Source organism: Abramis brama (genome assembly GCF_963993115.1).
Source record: "Abramis brama genome assembly, chromosome: 3".
Lineage (NCBI taxonomy): Eukaryota > Metazoa > Chordata > Actinopteri > Cypriniformes > Leuciscidae > Abramis > Abramis brama.
The window spans coordinates 19,943,661-19,957,875 of NC_139965.1; the positions used below are offsets into that span (position 1 = coordinate 19,943,661).

Below are 14,215 nucleotides of genomic sequence, written 5' to 3' on the forward strand. Positions count from 1 at the left end.
TTTATTAGACAAATTAAACTTCTGAGGTAACGCAGTGCTGTTTCACTTGGTCTAACATTACACTATCACACTAAACTGCATTTGAATGTGTTGAAATGTATGTGTTAGTCTGTCTGTATGAGACTAGCAGTAAACTAGATCAACATTAGAATAACATACAGATCATATTCTGACATTTTATCATTGTTGAACTATAAAACATTGATTAGTTTTATGTAAATGTGCTCACCTGTTTAATAAAGTACATGTAGGAGCGGTCGAAGTCTCGGACGTGGAGCTCTCGTTTATATACTGTCAATGGGAGCTCTCGGCATCTCGAAAACACCGCGCTGATATTGATTCTCGTTTTAGTTCTCCTTTTTTTATCCAAAGTCTGCTTGCCATGGTCCATAATGTTTGAACGAAACAACAACAGCGTGCAAATAGACATTGCGAACTACAAAGTTGTCCGCGTCAGTCGCTTTGGTTACTATCAGACGGCTCTGGTTCATAGCTCTGGTTGTTATGGCAGTACGAGCGGAAACCAGGGACAACGCGGATATGACAGCATTGGCGGCGACACAACGGAAATAAAGAAACGGGACGTTTCTCGAATTAAATTACAAATTTCTCCTGGTTTAAAAGTTGTTGGAAACAGTCAGGATAATGTAAGTACACAACTAAAAAATATATATAACATAGATATAGTGATTTTTGCTATTTTTAAAGCAAAAAAGTTACATATTGTGCCTTTAAAATACTTCTAGCTAAATTTAGGTTTTACAATACAATTTTGTGGATTTAATAAAAAATCTATTTTATTTTTGAATATGTTTTGAGGTTTGTGTATATGTTTGGGTCATATTTCACCCCAAAAAACTGAAATTAAAAATTAGAACCTAAAATATATTTTCAAGTTTTTTATGCTAAGGTTCCTAATTTTGTTTTGGAGGTCTCCTACAACAGTTTTACATGCATCAAAGGTCAAAAAACACTTTCATTTTCTCATAATAATCATTTCACACAACATTTTTCAATAACTCTCATTCAGTCTCTCTAAATCCCTTCTTTCCGCACTGCTCTGATTGGCCAGACAGCCCAGTCTGTTGTGATTGGTCTTCTGCTTACAGCGCATGTCAGAAACAAAACAACCATTACCATAACTGAATTTCAGCTCCGGAGGCTTCCTCAGGCCTCTGCGATTGTACACGCTGACAGTGACGATGGCATTGATTTTACCATATCAATCCGAGCGCGAGTCCAATGATGATACATTGGAAGAACTAGCTATTCAACCAGAACCTCCATCGCAAAGACGATTGAGCAGGACGTTTCTCAGTGATACGCTAATCAGTTTGATGTACATTATGTATGTCCATCAACAAACCAATGTGTAAATTTCTAATTTTTTGCAGTGCGCATGTGGGAACTTTTTCAATAACTGTATCATTAACAGTGCATATGTAAGCTGAGCACTAACGTGAATGACTGATGTAACATTAAAGTTTGTAAAAACAAATCTTGCTCCATCCATATCATTACTCAAAGTAGTAAGACCAACAGACAATCTGCATTAATGGACACAATTTTAAGTGATAGTAGGCTCACAGAAGATTAGCAGAACTATTTCAGAAAGACAGACATAACGTAAGTTAGCTGGTTAGCCAGAGACCCACACAATATAAAACACAAAACTTTTGAACACCCGGTAGAAAATATATAAATCAATAATTAATCATACTTACAGGTTGTGATTCTGAGGAGCAAGTTGGTCCAAATAAAGTGGGTACTGTCCCATCTTTAATGGATAAGCATTTTGTAAATCCCATTTAGACCTCATGGAGATTTGACTAAGAAGCAATCGTCAAAAGGTTATACTGCTGTTGTATCGCGGTGGTAATTTTAACCACTGACTCTTCACATCCTCATCCTTTGGAAGTTTTTTCAAAGAGAATTTGCTTTTGCAGAGCAGACAACAGCATTTTCCCGACATGTACACAACATGAACCAGCTACAGTGTGTACAGCATTTGAGGGCGAGTCAAAGTAGACATTGTTTGTGAGCAGCCAATAAAGAGCATAGGCCAGCATTATGCAAATGTGTTACCGCGTTACGTCACAGAAGTGAGACTGGAATTCCTGACGACTCGTTTAGGCGGTTCAGAGTCAATTCTTTCTTTTGGGAGACAATGGGTCTCATTCACTAAGCATGCGTACATATTAGTGCGTACGAACGATTTTAAGAACAAATCACAATTCACCAAAAAAGATTGTAATAAAATGTATTCTAAATTTTTACGAAAAAATATAACAACTGAAACCAATCGTACGCAAAAAGCACTTACTCTGTCAGCCTTATAATCGTGTTGAGAAGTTATCTATCATCCTAACACGACTATAATTACATTGAAGTATGTTGCATTAATTGTATTAAATAATCCATATATAAAATTATATAATAAAATTATTAAATAATACAATTTAATTTTATCTTAATTTCATCATATACAGTTAAAGAGTAGGAAAAGCTGTGTTATAGCTTCATCTGCGAGGGTTCTCTGAATAACGAAGAAATATGCACATGTACAGCTGGCTAATGAGAGGTCTGTTAATCTGGGTCTGTATAAAAGGTGTTTATTGTGAGAATGGCACACTTGGCATTGCTCGAGGTTCGGGCAAGAGCGCGTCTGCAAACAGCGGCAAGTTTGATGAGAGTGGCGAAAGGCTGTAAAGAAAGCGTATGCAGAAAGCCCTTAAATGGAGATGTTTGGGCATGTTTTATGCAAATGACTAACCTCGTGCACACGGCCACTCATTTAGAATACTCCAAATTCACAGAACGATGTTAAGAACAAATTCATGTGCGTACGAACGTCTTGTGAATTAGGTGGAGATTTTCGTGAGAAGTTCTCCTGTGCGTACAAATACGAAATAATCCACGCAATTATTAGTGAATGAGACCCAATAACTTTATTTACTGTGCACTTTCGACTTTACAATTTTGCAGGCCGTTTACAGTCACAGACAGCTAGCCTATTACACACTGCATGAAAGGTAATATTCGACAAATCATAATGGGGCACTTTAAAAAAAAAAAAAAAAAATGTTGAACGTAAAAATATTTTTACATGTTTTGAAGAACGTTAAACTCGTTGGTCATTATGGGTGGTTGCTACAGTGTCGCGCTATACAGTTGCTGTTGCTGTTGTGCTAAAATCACTGTAACATGTCCTTTTGTGGCTTAAAGGACTTTTAGATTTTGGCTTTTTACAGATTGCAAGAGATATTCCATTGTATTTTTTTTAGGTATTTTACATTCCACGAAGAAACTATGAGAAGCATTCAATAAAAAAAAAGAGCAGTTCAGCCAGACATACTCACCAACTGTGTCACAAGGCTCATCTTTGTGGACACAAAAATCTGTTCTAGAGAGAAAACAAGACCAGAGACACAGATGTTAGCTAATAGGAAAGGAAAATCACAAATAATGTTTCTGTCATATGTGACCCTGGATCACAAAACCAGTCACAAGTCGTATGGGTATATTGTGGCAATAGCCAACAATAAATTGTATGGGTCAAAATTATCGATTTTTCTTTTATGCCAAAAATCATTAGGATGTTAAGTAAAGATCATGTTCCATGAAGATATTAAGTAAATTTCCTACAGTATATATATAAAACATTTATTTTTGTGAGTGAATGCAGCACAATCGCGAAGATAAATGGACAACTTTAAAGGCGAGAATTTAAAGGCAACATTTTCTCAATGTTTCGATTTGCACCCTCAGATTTCAGATTTTCAAATAGTTGTATCTCGGCCAAATATTGTCCTATCCCAACAAACCATACATCAATTGAAAGCTTATTTATGTGATGTATAAATCTCAATTTCAGAAAATTGCTCCATGTGACTGGTTTTGTGGTCCAGGGTCACATCTAAATTTTTCGCAGCATTGAGATTAAACAGAGCATATGTAGACTGTAGTCTCATCATATTTCCTGCAGTTAATCTCACATGTGTCAGAGATCTCAACAATAGCCGCTTTTCCACCGTCGGGCCAAACCGTTCTCTTTGCTTAACCGTTCCATTCCATGCCGATCCGGGCCAGCTGGTACTGATATGGTTTCATTTTCCACTGTTGGGTTCCACTCTTTGGAATGTAATACATATGTGCCAGTCGTTGCCTTGGTAACGTATCGGTTTACTGATGGTATGAGATGTAAATAGCGACCGCGTTATGGAGGATGATCCGATATTTCTTTACATTTTTTTATTAATTTGTGTTTACATCACTCAAATAGCCCACTTAGCCAGCTACAGAGAAACTGATAGCCAGGCAACAGTGAAACCATCCGAACCGTGCTGAGAACTCCGGGTCAAGAACGGTTTGTAATTGTGCCGTGCCGAACCACGCTTAAGTGAAAACATAACTGGAACCATTCCTTACCATTCTTAGAACCGTTCTGCCCAACTGTGGAAAAGCGGTGTCTCAAACTATCCTCAGATACCAAAAGTCAGAGCTCCTAATATGAACTCCAACATTTTTCTCACAAGACAACTGACATCTGAGGTTAGATTGACACAAATAAAACATAACTGAGATGTTATAAAATGCATATCTGTGCACATTCATTTTCTTGCATATTAATTATGTATAAGAGAAATAAACTAACCAGTTTCAAGACAAAGAAAAAAAGCAAACATTAAAGGCAAAACAGCAAAAAAGATTTAGGAAACAGGGAATGAAAAGCTGATATAGAATATCTTGAAAAGTATATGTTTATCTGAAAATGTTTTGTGTTTGTTTGGATTCCTTTTGCCTGAACCTGACCTCTGATGGTTAAATAATGCCATGTGGGAAAACCACAGCGCTGTTGCTGTAACCGTGCTCCTGGCTTTCCTCTATAGGTTTAGGGAGTAACACTTCAAAATATCAGCAAATTAATCAAATCCAGCTCATGTCCTGCTCGACTCTTGAAACAGTTTAGGTTTCATGAGGATTGAACCAGCCACAATGCTCAAGAGAAGCTTCAACAACCAGACAAGAGTGGCATGAACTTAACATGACACCAAAACTTCAGACAGAGATGGCAGTAGAGCATTGCTGTGACTTCTGATGCATAAAACCACTAACTAGCACTCAAGACTGACAATCAAACCCACAAGGGTGAATCACACAAAGCTTGTAAAAGAACATGTCTGGGTTATACTTTACCCCAAAAATACATTTTGCATTTAGAAATATTTTTGTGGTACCTAAAAATATGTTCCAAAAAATATTTAACAAATAAAATAAAAACATTTCACTCCAAAAAAATGCATTTAAAAATGTAGAACCTAAAAATATGATCCTAAAATAAATTAAATGATAACATATTCACCGCATTGTAGACATGTGCCGGTATTCGGTAATGCGATAAATCGCGGTAATGAATATGCACGATATTGTTATCGTGGGCACTTCAAAATACCGTGAAAAATAATAGATCAGAATTTATATTTATAGAACGCGCATTAGCTTATTTTCCATCAACCGCTTAAACAAACACTGCGTATATGCTGCGCGAAACACGTGCGCACTCTGATGTAAACAATCCCCACATGTAGAAGCACTGTGTGCATGCGGCAGTGCGCACTCTAGTCTAATGTAATGAATCCTCATATGGAGAAGAAGCATGGCGGAAGGAGGAACGCTGCCGACGATTTATCCCCCTTCTAAAAGCAGGGCTCACGCAATTTACACTTTTCACACGCTTTCGCACCACACATCCATTTTCTCACGCAGAGAAAAATCACGGAGCAAAGAGGACACTGACACCGACAGACTAGAGTAGACAGAGCAGTTTACTTTTGATATGAAAAAAATGATCAGCTCTCAGGTTCTGTCCATTTTATTACGAAATTCAGACAATAAATACCGTTTTGGTGCTTGTAAATGTGACGTGACCGATCGCCGTAGCGCCTTAGTTCAAGTAAACCGATCATCTGTTACTTTTTATTTAAAGATACAGTACAACTTACCGAAAGGTATTTATGCCTCATACATAATATCGATCAATCAGTGTTTTTCAACCACGGAAAGAGGTCAGTAAAACTGCAGGTGAACAATTTTGTCACAGAACGTTACATTTACCTCAGGAAAGCCAATTAATGACCAACACGTTAGTTGACTAGAAAAAATAGCTATAGAGAGGAGTATTTTGCTAAATATGTGCACTATATTACATTTGTATTATATTTTTACTTGTGTCATAATTGTTATTATAATGAAAACCAAATTATATTTAATTTAATTTGTTAATTTTTAACCTTTAATAATACCAGCTGACAGGGCTTTCTGTATGTTTACAGCATTATGTGAGATATATTTTTTCTTGAGAAAAATTAACATGTAGGCTATCTAATATTTATCCAAAGAGTCAATATTGAATCAAGATTGAAATCAAATCCCAAGAATTTAATTGAAATCGTGAAAATTGTGTAAAATTCTGAGCAATTAAAATATTGTGATAATACCGTATACCGTGATAAAAGCTTAATCAATTAATCGCAGCATGAAAATTTGATACCGGCACATGCCTACCGCATTGTGACATAGATTCAACAAGGTACCACATCACGCAGTTGCTGCAGATTTGCCGGCTGCACATCCATGATGTGAATCTCCCATTCCACCACATCTCAAAGGTGCTCTATTAGATTGAGATCTGGTGACTGTGGAGGCCATTTGAGTATAGTGAACTCATTGTCATGTTCAAGAAACCAGTTTGAGATGATTTGAGCTGTGTGACATTGTGCGATGAGACCCGTCAGACCAGGCAACGTTTTATCAAATCTTCTATTGTCCAATTTTGGTGAGCCCGTGCAAATTGTAGCTTCAGTTCCCTGTTCTTATCTAACAGGAGTGGTGTCAGGTGTGGTGATCTGCTGCTGTAGTTCATCTGCTTCAAGGTTTGACGTGTTGTGCTTTCAGAGATGCTCTTCTGCAGACCTTGGTTGTAAAAAGTGGTTATTTGAGTTACTGTTGCCTTTCTATCAGCTCAAAACAGTCTGGCATTCTCCTTTGACTAGTTTGACTACTTTGACAGTTTCATCCAGACTTGATTGATTGATTGATGACTGACTGAATGACTGACTGACTGCAGATCAGTGCTAATAGTGTTTTGCCACTACAGCAGGGCTAATGTGAGTGTGCTGAGAATTACGTCAGAGCTCTGTGGTCCTATGGAACAAACAGAGAATATCTAATAGCCAGGGCTGGGTGTGAAATGGCAAACAGATGCTTTAGAAGGGGCCATTTTCCCACGTACCCATCTGATGACTGAGCAAGGTGCTGACAGCTTCACGTCAGCATCTGGGAACGAATCTATGTGAAGTTGCACTACACATACATCAGGGCTCAGGGTGTCTCTGGAGAAGTGCAGATAGACAGAAGAGGGCAGAGAGAGCGAGTGAGATACAGAAAAAAAGAAAGAGACAAATGCAAACACCAAACAAGACTTGATGTCTGGATAACGTCCAGTCTCACTTACAAAAAGCAGCATTGGCCCCCCACTTCCTGACTGGCCTGAATTCAAACAGATTTGTCCCCACATTACATGCAGACAGCACAGCTCCTCCCCACCACCAAAGGAAACCCATCTGACATCCAAGAAGATCTAAGAGACTTTGTTTTTTTGCTTTCTCAGCACAATAAGAGTTGCACCAAACACTAACAAACAAACTAGACAAGCTCCTTGCTAAGGCACAATTAAACAACCCATCGGGGTCAACGTCAGTTCAAGCAGAAGGTACCTTTGAATCTCTCCATAAGCAGGTGACATTTAGGACTGAAAAGCATTCCTGAGTCTAGCACAACCATGTTCAATGCCTCCAAATCTTCTAACAACAAAGAAGCTAAAGATGTCTGCTGTGCTTCCTCTTGTAATTGGCATTGGCAGGGCTGAACTCCAGCAGCCTCCAAGCCTGTAATTTGACTTTACCAAAAACCATTTTTGAGCTTAAACAATGAATAACAGGTGAGGAGAGCCAGAAAACCAGATACTTCTACAGAGGTTTTAAACACGAAATTGTTAACAAATAACAAGCAGGGATTCTGATACCCAGTGTTGGGGAGAAACTAACTAAAAGCAGCAACCTCACTAACATATCTACATTACTTAGTAGAGTGACAGAAGCTTAAATGATTTTTGAAAATAGTTAAAAAGTTTCAAAACTTCCCAAACTACAAAAGTCATAATTATCTAGTTTGTTTCATTTAGTGTTTGTTCAATTATTTCAGTAATGTCTGTTTTTGGGCCAGATAAATACTGCTCTGATATTCAAGTTATATAATTAATATAACAATGTCTAATTATTACATATCTTTAATAGTCAATTTCACATAAGGAACAAGAAACATCTGGTATTTATGCAATGGTTTTCCATCTTTTAGGCTTATTATTATTCACATAGCACCAAATGATGTTGAAAACTTGTGATATAATTTACTGGAAATTAACTTGTGCTGTTATCATTAACTAAAACTAAAACTACTTTTCAATTTGTGTCTCTTGAAAAAAAAACTATATTTTCATAAGTCTGTCAGATTAATATAATTTAAGTTGAACCAAGTTGATTATACTATACAAATCGATTTTAAGACAGCAAGTTGAAATTAGTGTACATTTTCAATAGTGTAACTTTTTCAAAAGAACACCTTGACTGTCTAGTGTTCTTTAAATTACGAGTAGGTGTTAGTTTTGGATGCTAGTTACAAAGTAGTTTCCCCAACACTAGTGGTACCACAAGTGGGCAACAAATGACAAACTAAAACATCAGAGGACCTTTGAGATGGTTAGACAGAAAAAAAAAAAATCAAATGGGCTTTTAGAACAAGAGAATTAACGAAGACGTTGTTGTTTACTAAACATCAGACAGCTAAGATGGATGTCTCTTGTATTGAGTCTACAATCATCAAACGTTTGCACCATACGTGCTCTGCAACATGTCACTTTGGCTGTCTGATGTCCCTCTATTCCAAAGCGTTTTTGATGTGGGCTTCTGGTTTCCCTTCCTGTTCCTTCACAGCTTAAGTGAATGTGACACACAGCTGGGTGCTGAAGACGAATCCCGTTTAGCCAAGGATGGCTAGGAATGGATACAGTTAGGCATGCTGATTTCCATTATCGCTGACATGCATGGAGGACTGTGTCACAACTGCTGCAAAACTGTCCAGTCGAAAGCATTTCTAACCTCATCCTGCATAGCAGTAACTAATGCAGCTTTCCTTTCAACTCGGAAAGTCAGTGCAATAGAGAGTAGTGGTCGACCGATATTGTTTTTTTGATGGCCGATGCCGATGCCGATATCTTAGAGAGAAGGGTGGCCGATGGCCGATATAAAGCCGATATTTTTATATATATTTATTTTAATCAATATTTAATAAATTATAAAACAATTTTTTAAAATAAACATGCTTTTATACTTTAGATGGCAATTTCTTAAATTTGCAATCCTATTACAGTATTTTTCACAAAGTAATTGTTTAGAAATATATGAATATGTGAATAAAAAGAAGGTAAACACTGTAACAGGGCACTCAGTAATCTGGTAATTTCGTGCTGGTAATCATATTTTTTCAAATAAAGACAAGGTAATGCTAATTTTACATACAGCACAGTGAAAATGATATGAATATGACACAGTTGGCAACTGGTTATATATCAGCATATTTTAAAATGAAGGATTTAAAGTTTTTCGATCGCGTCTCCTGTGAAGCTGATCTTCTGTTCGCATTCACTCACTTCGCACGGACCGACCGTCACTTTCAGACAGTAATGCACACTTCACAAGATATCACAGTTGGATTCGATTAAATCTGCAAGGTTTGTGAAATTAAATGTTTATTAGATATTCAGAGATTTGTTTAAATGACGTAGATGCGCATTTGCTGAATGTTGACGGCAAATGAGAAAGTATTTTAGCCTGATTTTTTGCCTTTTCTGTTACAAATAATATAAAAGCAAACGCTTTACTTAACTTGCTTCGCATAAGTTACCATTTACTTTCTTTGTTCACCAGTTCTGTCTAACAAAGTATTAGATATGACTGACAGAGATCGTAAATTTATGAAGACGGAGAATGTAAGTGAGTGAGCGCTGTTTGATCTGAGGAGCTGCCGTGCCGTTGCCGTTCTCTTCTGGCGCTGGTGTTCTCAGCGCCGCCCATCAAAATAAAAGTCCCGCTTCCAACACATCGGCCAATCAGAAAAACTTATCGGCCGATGCCGATATTTCAAAAATGCCAAATATCGGCCGATATATCGGCCTTGGTGATATATCGGTCGACCACTAATAGAGAGACTGCAATTATTTTTTATGCACAGATTGTCAGTGAAGCACAGCTCTGTGATCAATAGTAAATGCTGCTCCATCTGAAAGCACAGCGAGTTTGAGTCATAAATATGCATATCTATCTATCTATCTATCTATCTATCCTAAAAAGTGCACATTCAACATTTGATGCACAATCCTGGTACACACTCAAGTTACGAGAGTGAAAACTGCATTTAAATTCAGGAGTGAATCCCTGTAAATTCTGTTTCATATTCATACGGACAGCAGTTGCTCACTTCAACCTGTAATAATATTAGAGAACGTGAATGCATTGTTGTGGAGGATACAGTAGAGTAGAGTACATGGTAGCTGTACTGAGACAGCATCACTCCACCTGAAATAGTTCTTTAAATTGCACAAAATGAGTACAGATTGGTCAGTTAGGATTTTATGAGGGGTCTTAGCGAGGGGCTGATTGTGTTCAGAATGAGTTTAATCTCTTAGAAGAGCAGTGAAAAGCGCATCTATGTGGCCGTAGATGCGTTAAGAAGATTATCTTTCTTCAGTTAGCAAGTGCCGCGGGAACCTGGAACGAGCCACTGTAGGATGAGCTCCTACAAAGCTGTGAGAGGGGAAACCGAGGCGCACCTTGTGAAGCCTTAATTTGCTTTGATGCATTCTCGCTGCCCCGGGCCATCTTGGCATGCAAGACGAGACAGATGTTGCTCCTGTACGCCGCATCCTTATAGAGAGTTCCTTTTGTACGCCAGCGGAGATCATATTTAACCCGGCGCAGGGGGAACAAAGGCACTCTCTGTGTGAGCTCGCTCTCCCTGCGAGCTTCGCGGGTCCGGGATGACAGATATTATCTGACAGGCTCACATGAGTCGTTTTAACAAAAGGATTTTCTTTTTCTTTACTTTTTTTGAATCTGAAAATTACAGTACGCTAATAAACCCTAATCCCACGCCGGGAATGCAGTGTTTTGGCTGCCGCTAGTAATCTGTTGTACTGAAAAGATGAAGATTGGGAGCAAACTTGTCTCGCTGACAGAAGGATTATTAGGGTCTATCACAGCTCAGATACTGGCAGGTTCAAATTGTGTTGGATCTCAATAAAAGGGATGAAAAAAGGTTAAATCTGTCTTAAACAACCAAGAGCTGAAAGATACAGGACTTCAAAGGATGTGAGTGACAAAACGGAAAGTGAAAGACGTGTAAAAAAAAAAAAAAAAGAGGGACGGCGATGGAGAAAGAAAAGCGAAATGAATAATAATATCTGTGCAGATGTGATAGGCCCAAAAAGTATTTGGATGCAGAAATAACACTTAAAATATCTGAATGCAATTGCATTACTTTGCAAGCATCTCAAATGCTGCATGATCTTTTAACTTTCTTCATTGTTTTTGGTCAATGTCTTTTAATCAACTGGCGTATTGGTAATTTTTGTGGATGTATGAAGCTCTACTCAAGTTCACACAGGTGTGGGGTTCATTATATTAACTATGAACATGATCCAGTAATATATCTACTAACAACTATCTTTCTTTAAATAAATGCAATTTGTAAAAAAAAAAAAAAAATAAAAAAAATGAATCTAATGCAATGACATTCAGACAACTATGAATGAAATGTCCAAATTATTGTTGGGGTCATTCTATGATTGTTTAAGCATGACTGATCAGTACCTGGTGACCAGCACAGCCACGTCCACAGGAGGAGGGTCATCTCTGCTCCCAGGAACATGATTGTTACCCAGGTATCGTGCGCCGTATTCCTCATGCTGCCAGTGACAGAAGCTCTCCAAGGCTTTTTCGCCATGATGGCCCACCTTCAGCTTTTCCTGAGAGCACATTGGACAATATCTGCGCATTAGAATATAATTATAAGACTGATACAGCAAAGGTTTAAATTATTTTGTAAGGACAAACCTTCAGTGGTCATTTAAACATGATCAGAGTATTAAATGTCAGTCCATTCACCTTACATGCTGGTGAACTGAAGGATTTATTTGTTCCATTAAAACAGTAAGACATAATGAATTCTGTCCCACACAGCCTCGTTTTCATTTGCCTCAAATTAAATATGACATCTACTTACAGGGCTAAATAGTTTACTCTTCTACCAAGTGGATTTTACTTTTAAGACCCTATAAAATCAAGAGCAGTATTTCCTATTCACACAGGAAAGGGGGCACACAAATCAAATTTGGGCTTAAACAGCCTTTTTGGTGTTTACATGAATCCTGATTTGCTACTTTGCTACTTGCTAGTCATTATAGAGAGTGTTTTATTAGACAAAAGTTTGTATACACTACCGTTCAAGACTTTGGGATCAGTAAGATTTTTTTTAAATGATTATTTACTTATAATTTTAATACTTTTATATAACAAGGACAAATTAAATTGACCAAAATTAAAGACTTTTACATTGTTACAAAATCATATTAAAATAAATGCTGTTCTTTTGAACTTTCTATTCATCAAAGAATCCTGAAAGAAATGTGTAACTGTTTCTACAAAAATATGAAGCAGCACACCTATTTTCAACATTGAGCACCAAATCAGCATATTAGAATGATTTCTGAAGGATCATGTGACACTGAAGACTGGAATTATGATGCTGAAAATTCACCTTTGCAACAGCAATACATTTATATATATATATATATATATATATATATATATATATATATATATATATATATATTTTTTTTTTTTTTTTTTTTTTTTTAACAGAAAACAGTTATTTTAAATTGTAATATTTCACCATATTACTGTTTTTACTGTATTTTTGATCAAATAAATGTAGCCTTGTTGAGCATAAGAGACTTTCAAAAACATTAAAAAATCTTACCAATTCCAAACTTTTAGTGTGTGTCTCTGCGTGCAAGATCAGCAATATTTTTGGTCCAATTTTAAATGTGTATCTAATAAAAGTCTATCAACTTGTATAAGTACACCAGCACATATTGTTTAGCATCAAAGATAACAGTCTCCATGGGACCTTTAATTTCTTTATGAACTTCCGCTGGCATAAATGTGGTCTTTGTTGATTCATCACACAACGCCATCAAAATGGCTTTGAGAATTGCTGGTGTAATTCGGCTGGACTTGAAGTCAGTTTGTTTCAAGCAACTAAACCCATCATTTCCCTGATTTTATCTTCCTGATATCAGAGATTGTGAGTCCAAAAGGTTTACCCTGAAGCAACAATACAAACACACTAATGGCTATTCAGTGACATCCTGACACACGTCATTTTACACTTTAGATGTGAGTACTCAAAAAACCTTCTGGCAGACACTCTGGAGCCTTTAGAGAGAATGCAATCCAGCAATAAAATGGAGGGGAAAACCGGTAGTTAAAACGCACACACATACACACACACACACACACACACACACACACACTGAGCAAGATAACATTGCAGGTCCTGAAAATAGGAATAAAACAGCAAGGGAGTGGATAAATGGTTGAATAACTACATACATAGATCTGGTGTGTGTACATCACAGGGTGAAACTTACTGGACGGGTGTGCAGGAGAACTAACTTGGTGACCCGAATGTTGAGCCACACACCCAAACTCTGGTGTTGAAACATGTTATAAACCTATACAAAGAGAACAAGACAAGATAATTAACTTACTGATCAATAGGGGTGTAACGGTACGCAAAAATCACGGTTCGGTACGTACCTCGGTTTTAAAGTCACGGTTCGGTTTATTTTCGGTACAGTAAGTGAAAGAAATGCAAACATTAAACTGCAGGTTGTTTATTACTATAAACTTTTTTTAACAATTTGTTTACACTTTTTTTAAACACTTTTTAATAAAATATAATAAAATATATATAAAATAAAAAAAGAATAAGAAATAAAATACTGCTCCAAAGTTCTCCACTAAATAAAATACTCTCA

The 14,215-nt window shown here is 37.0% G+C and overlaps 1 protein-coding gene across 1 annotated transcript in view; it reads right to left on the minus strand.

The window, feature by feature from the left end:
* adamts17 (ADAM metallopeptidase with thrombospondin type 1 motif, 17) overlaps positions 1 to 14,215 on the minus strand; it is a 139,348-nt gene that overhangs the window by 95,975 nt on the left and 29,158 nt on the right. Inside the window, exons 5-7 of the mRNA XM_084110376.1 lie at positions 13,826 to 13,909; positions 11,985 to 12,139; positions 3,360 to 3,403 (exon numbers count right to left, since the gene is read on the minus strand). Of these exons, the coding sequence (XP_083966502.1) occupies positions 3,360 to 3,403; positions 11,985 to 12,139; positions 13,826 to 13,909 (283 nt within the window). The remainder of the gene's footprint in view (positions 1 to 3,359; positions 3,404 to 11,984; positions 12,140 to 13,825; positions 13,910 to 14,215) is intronic.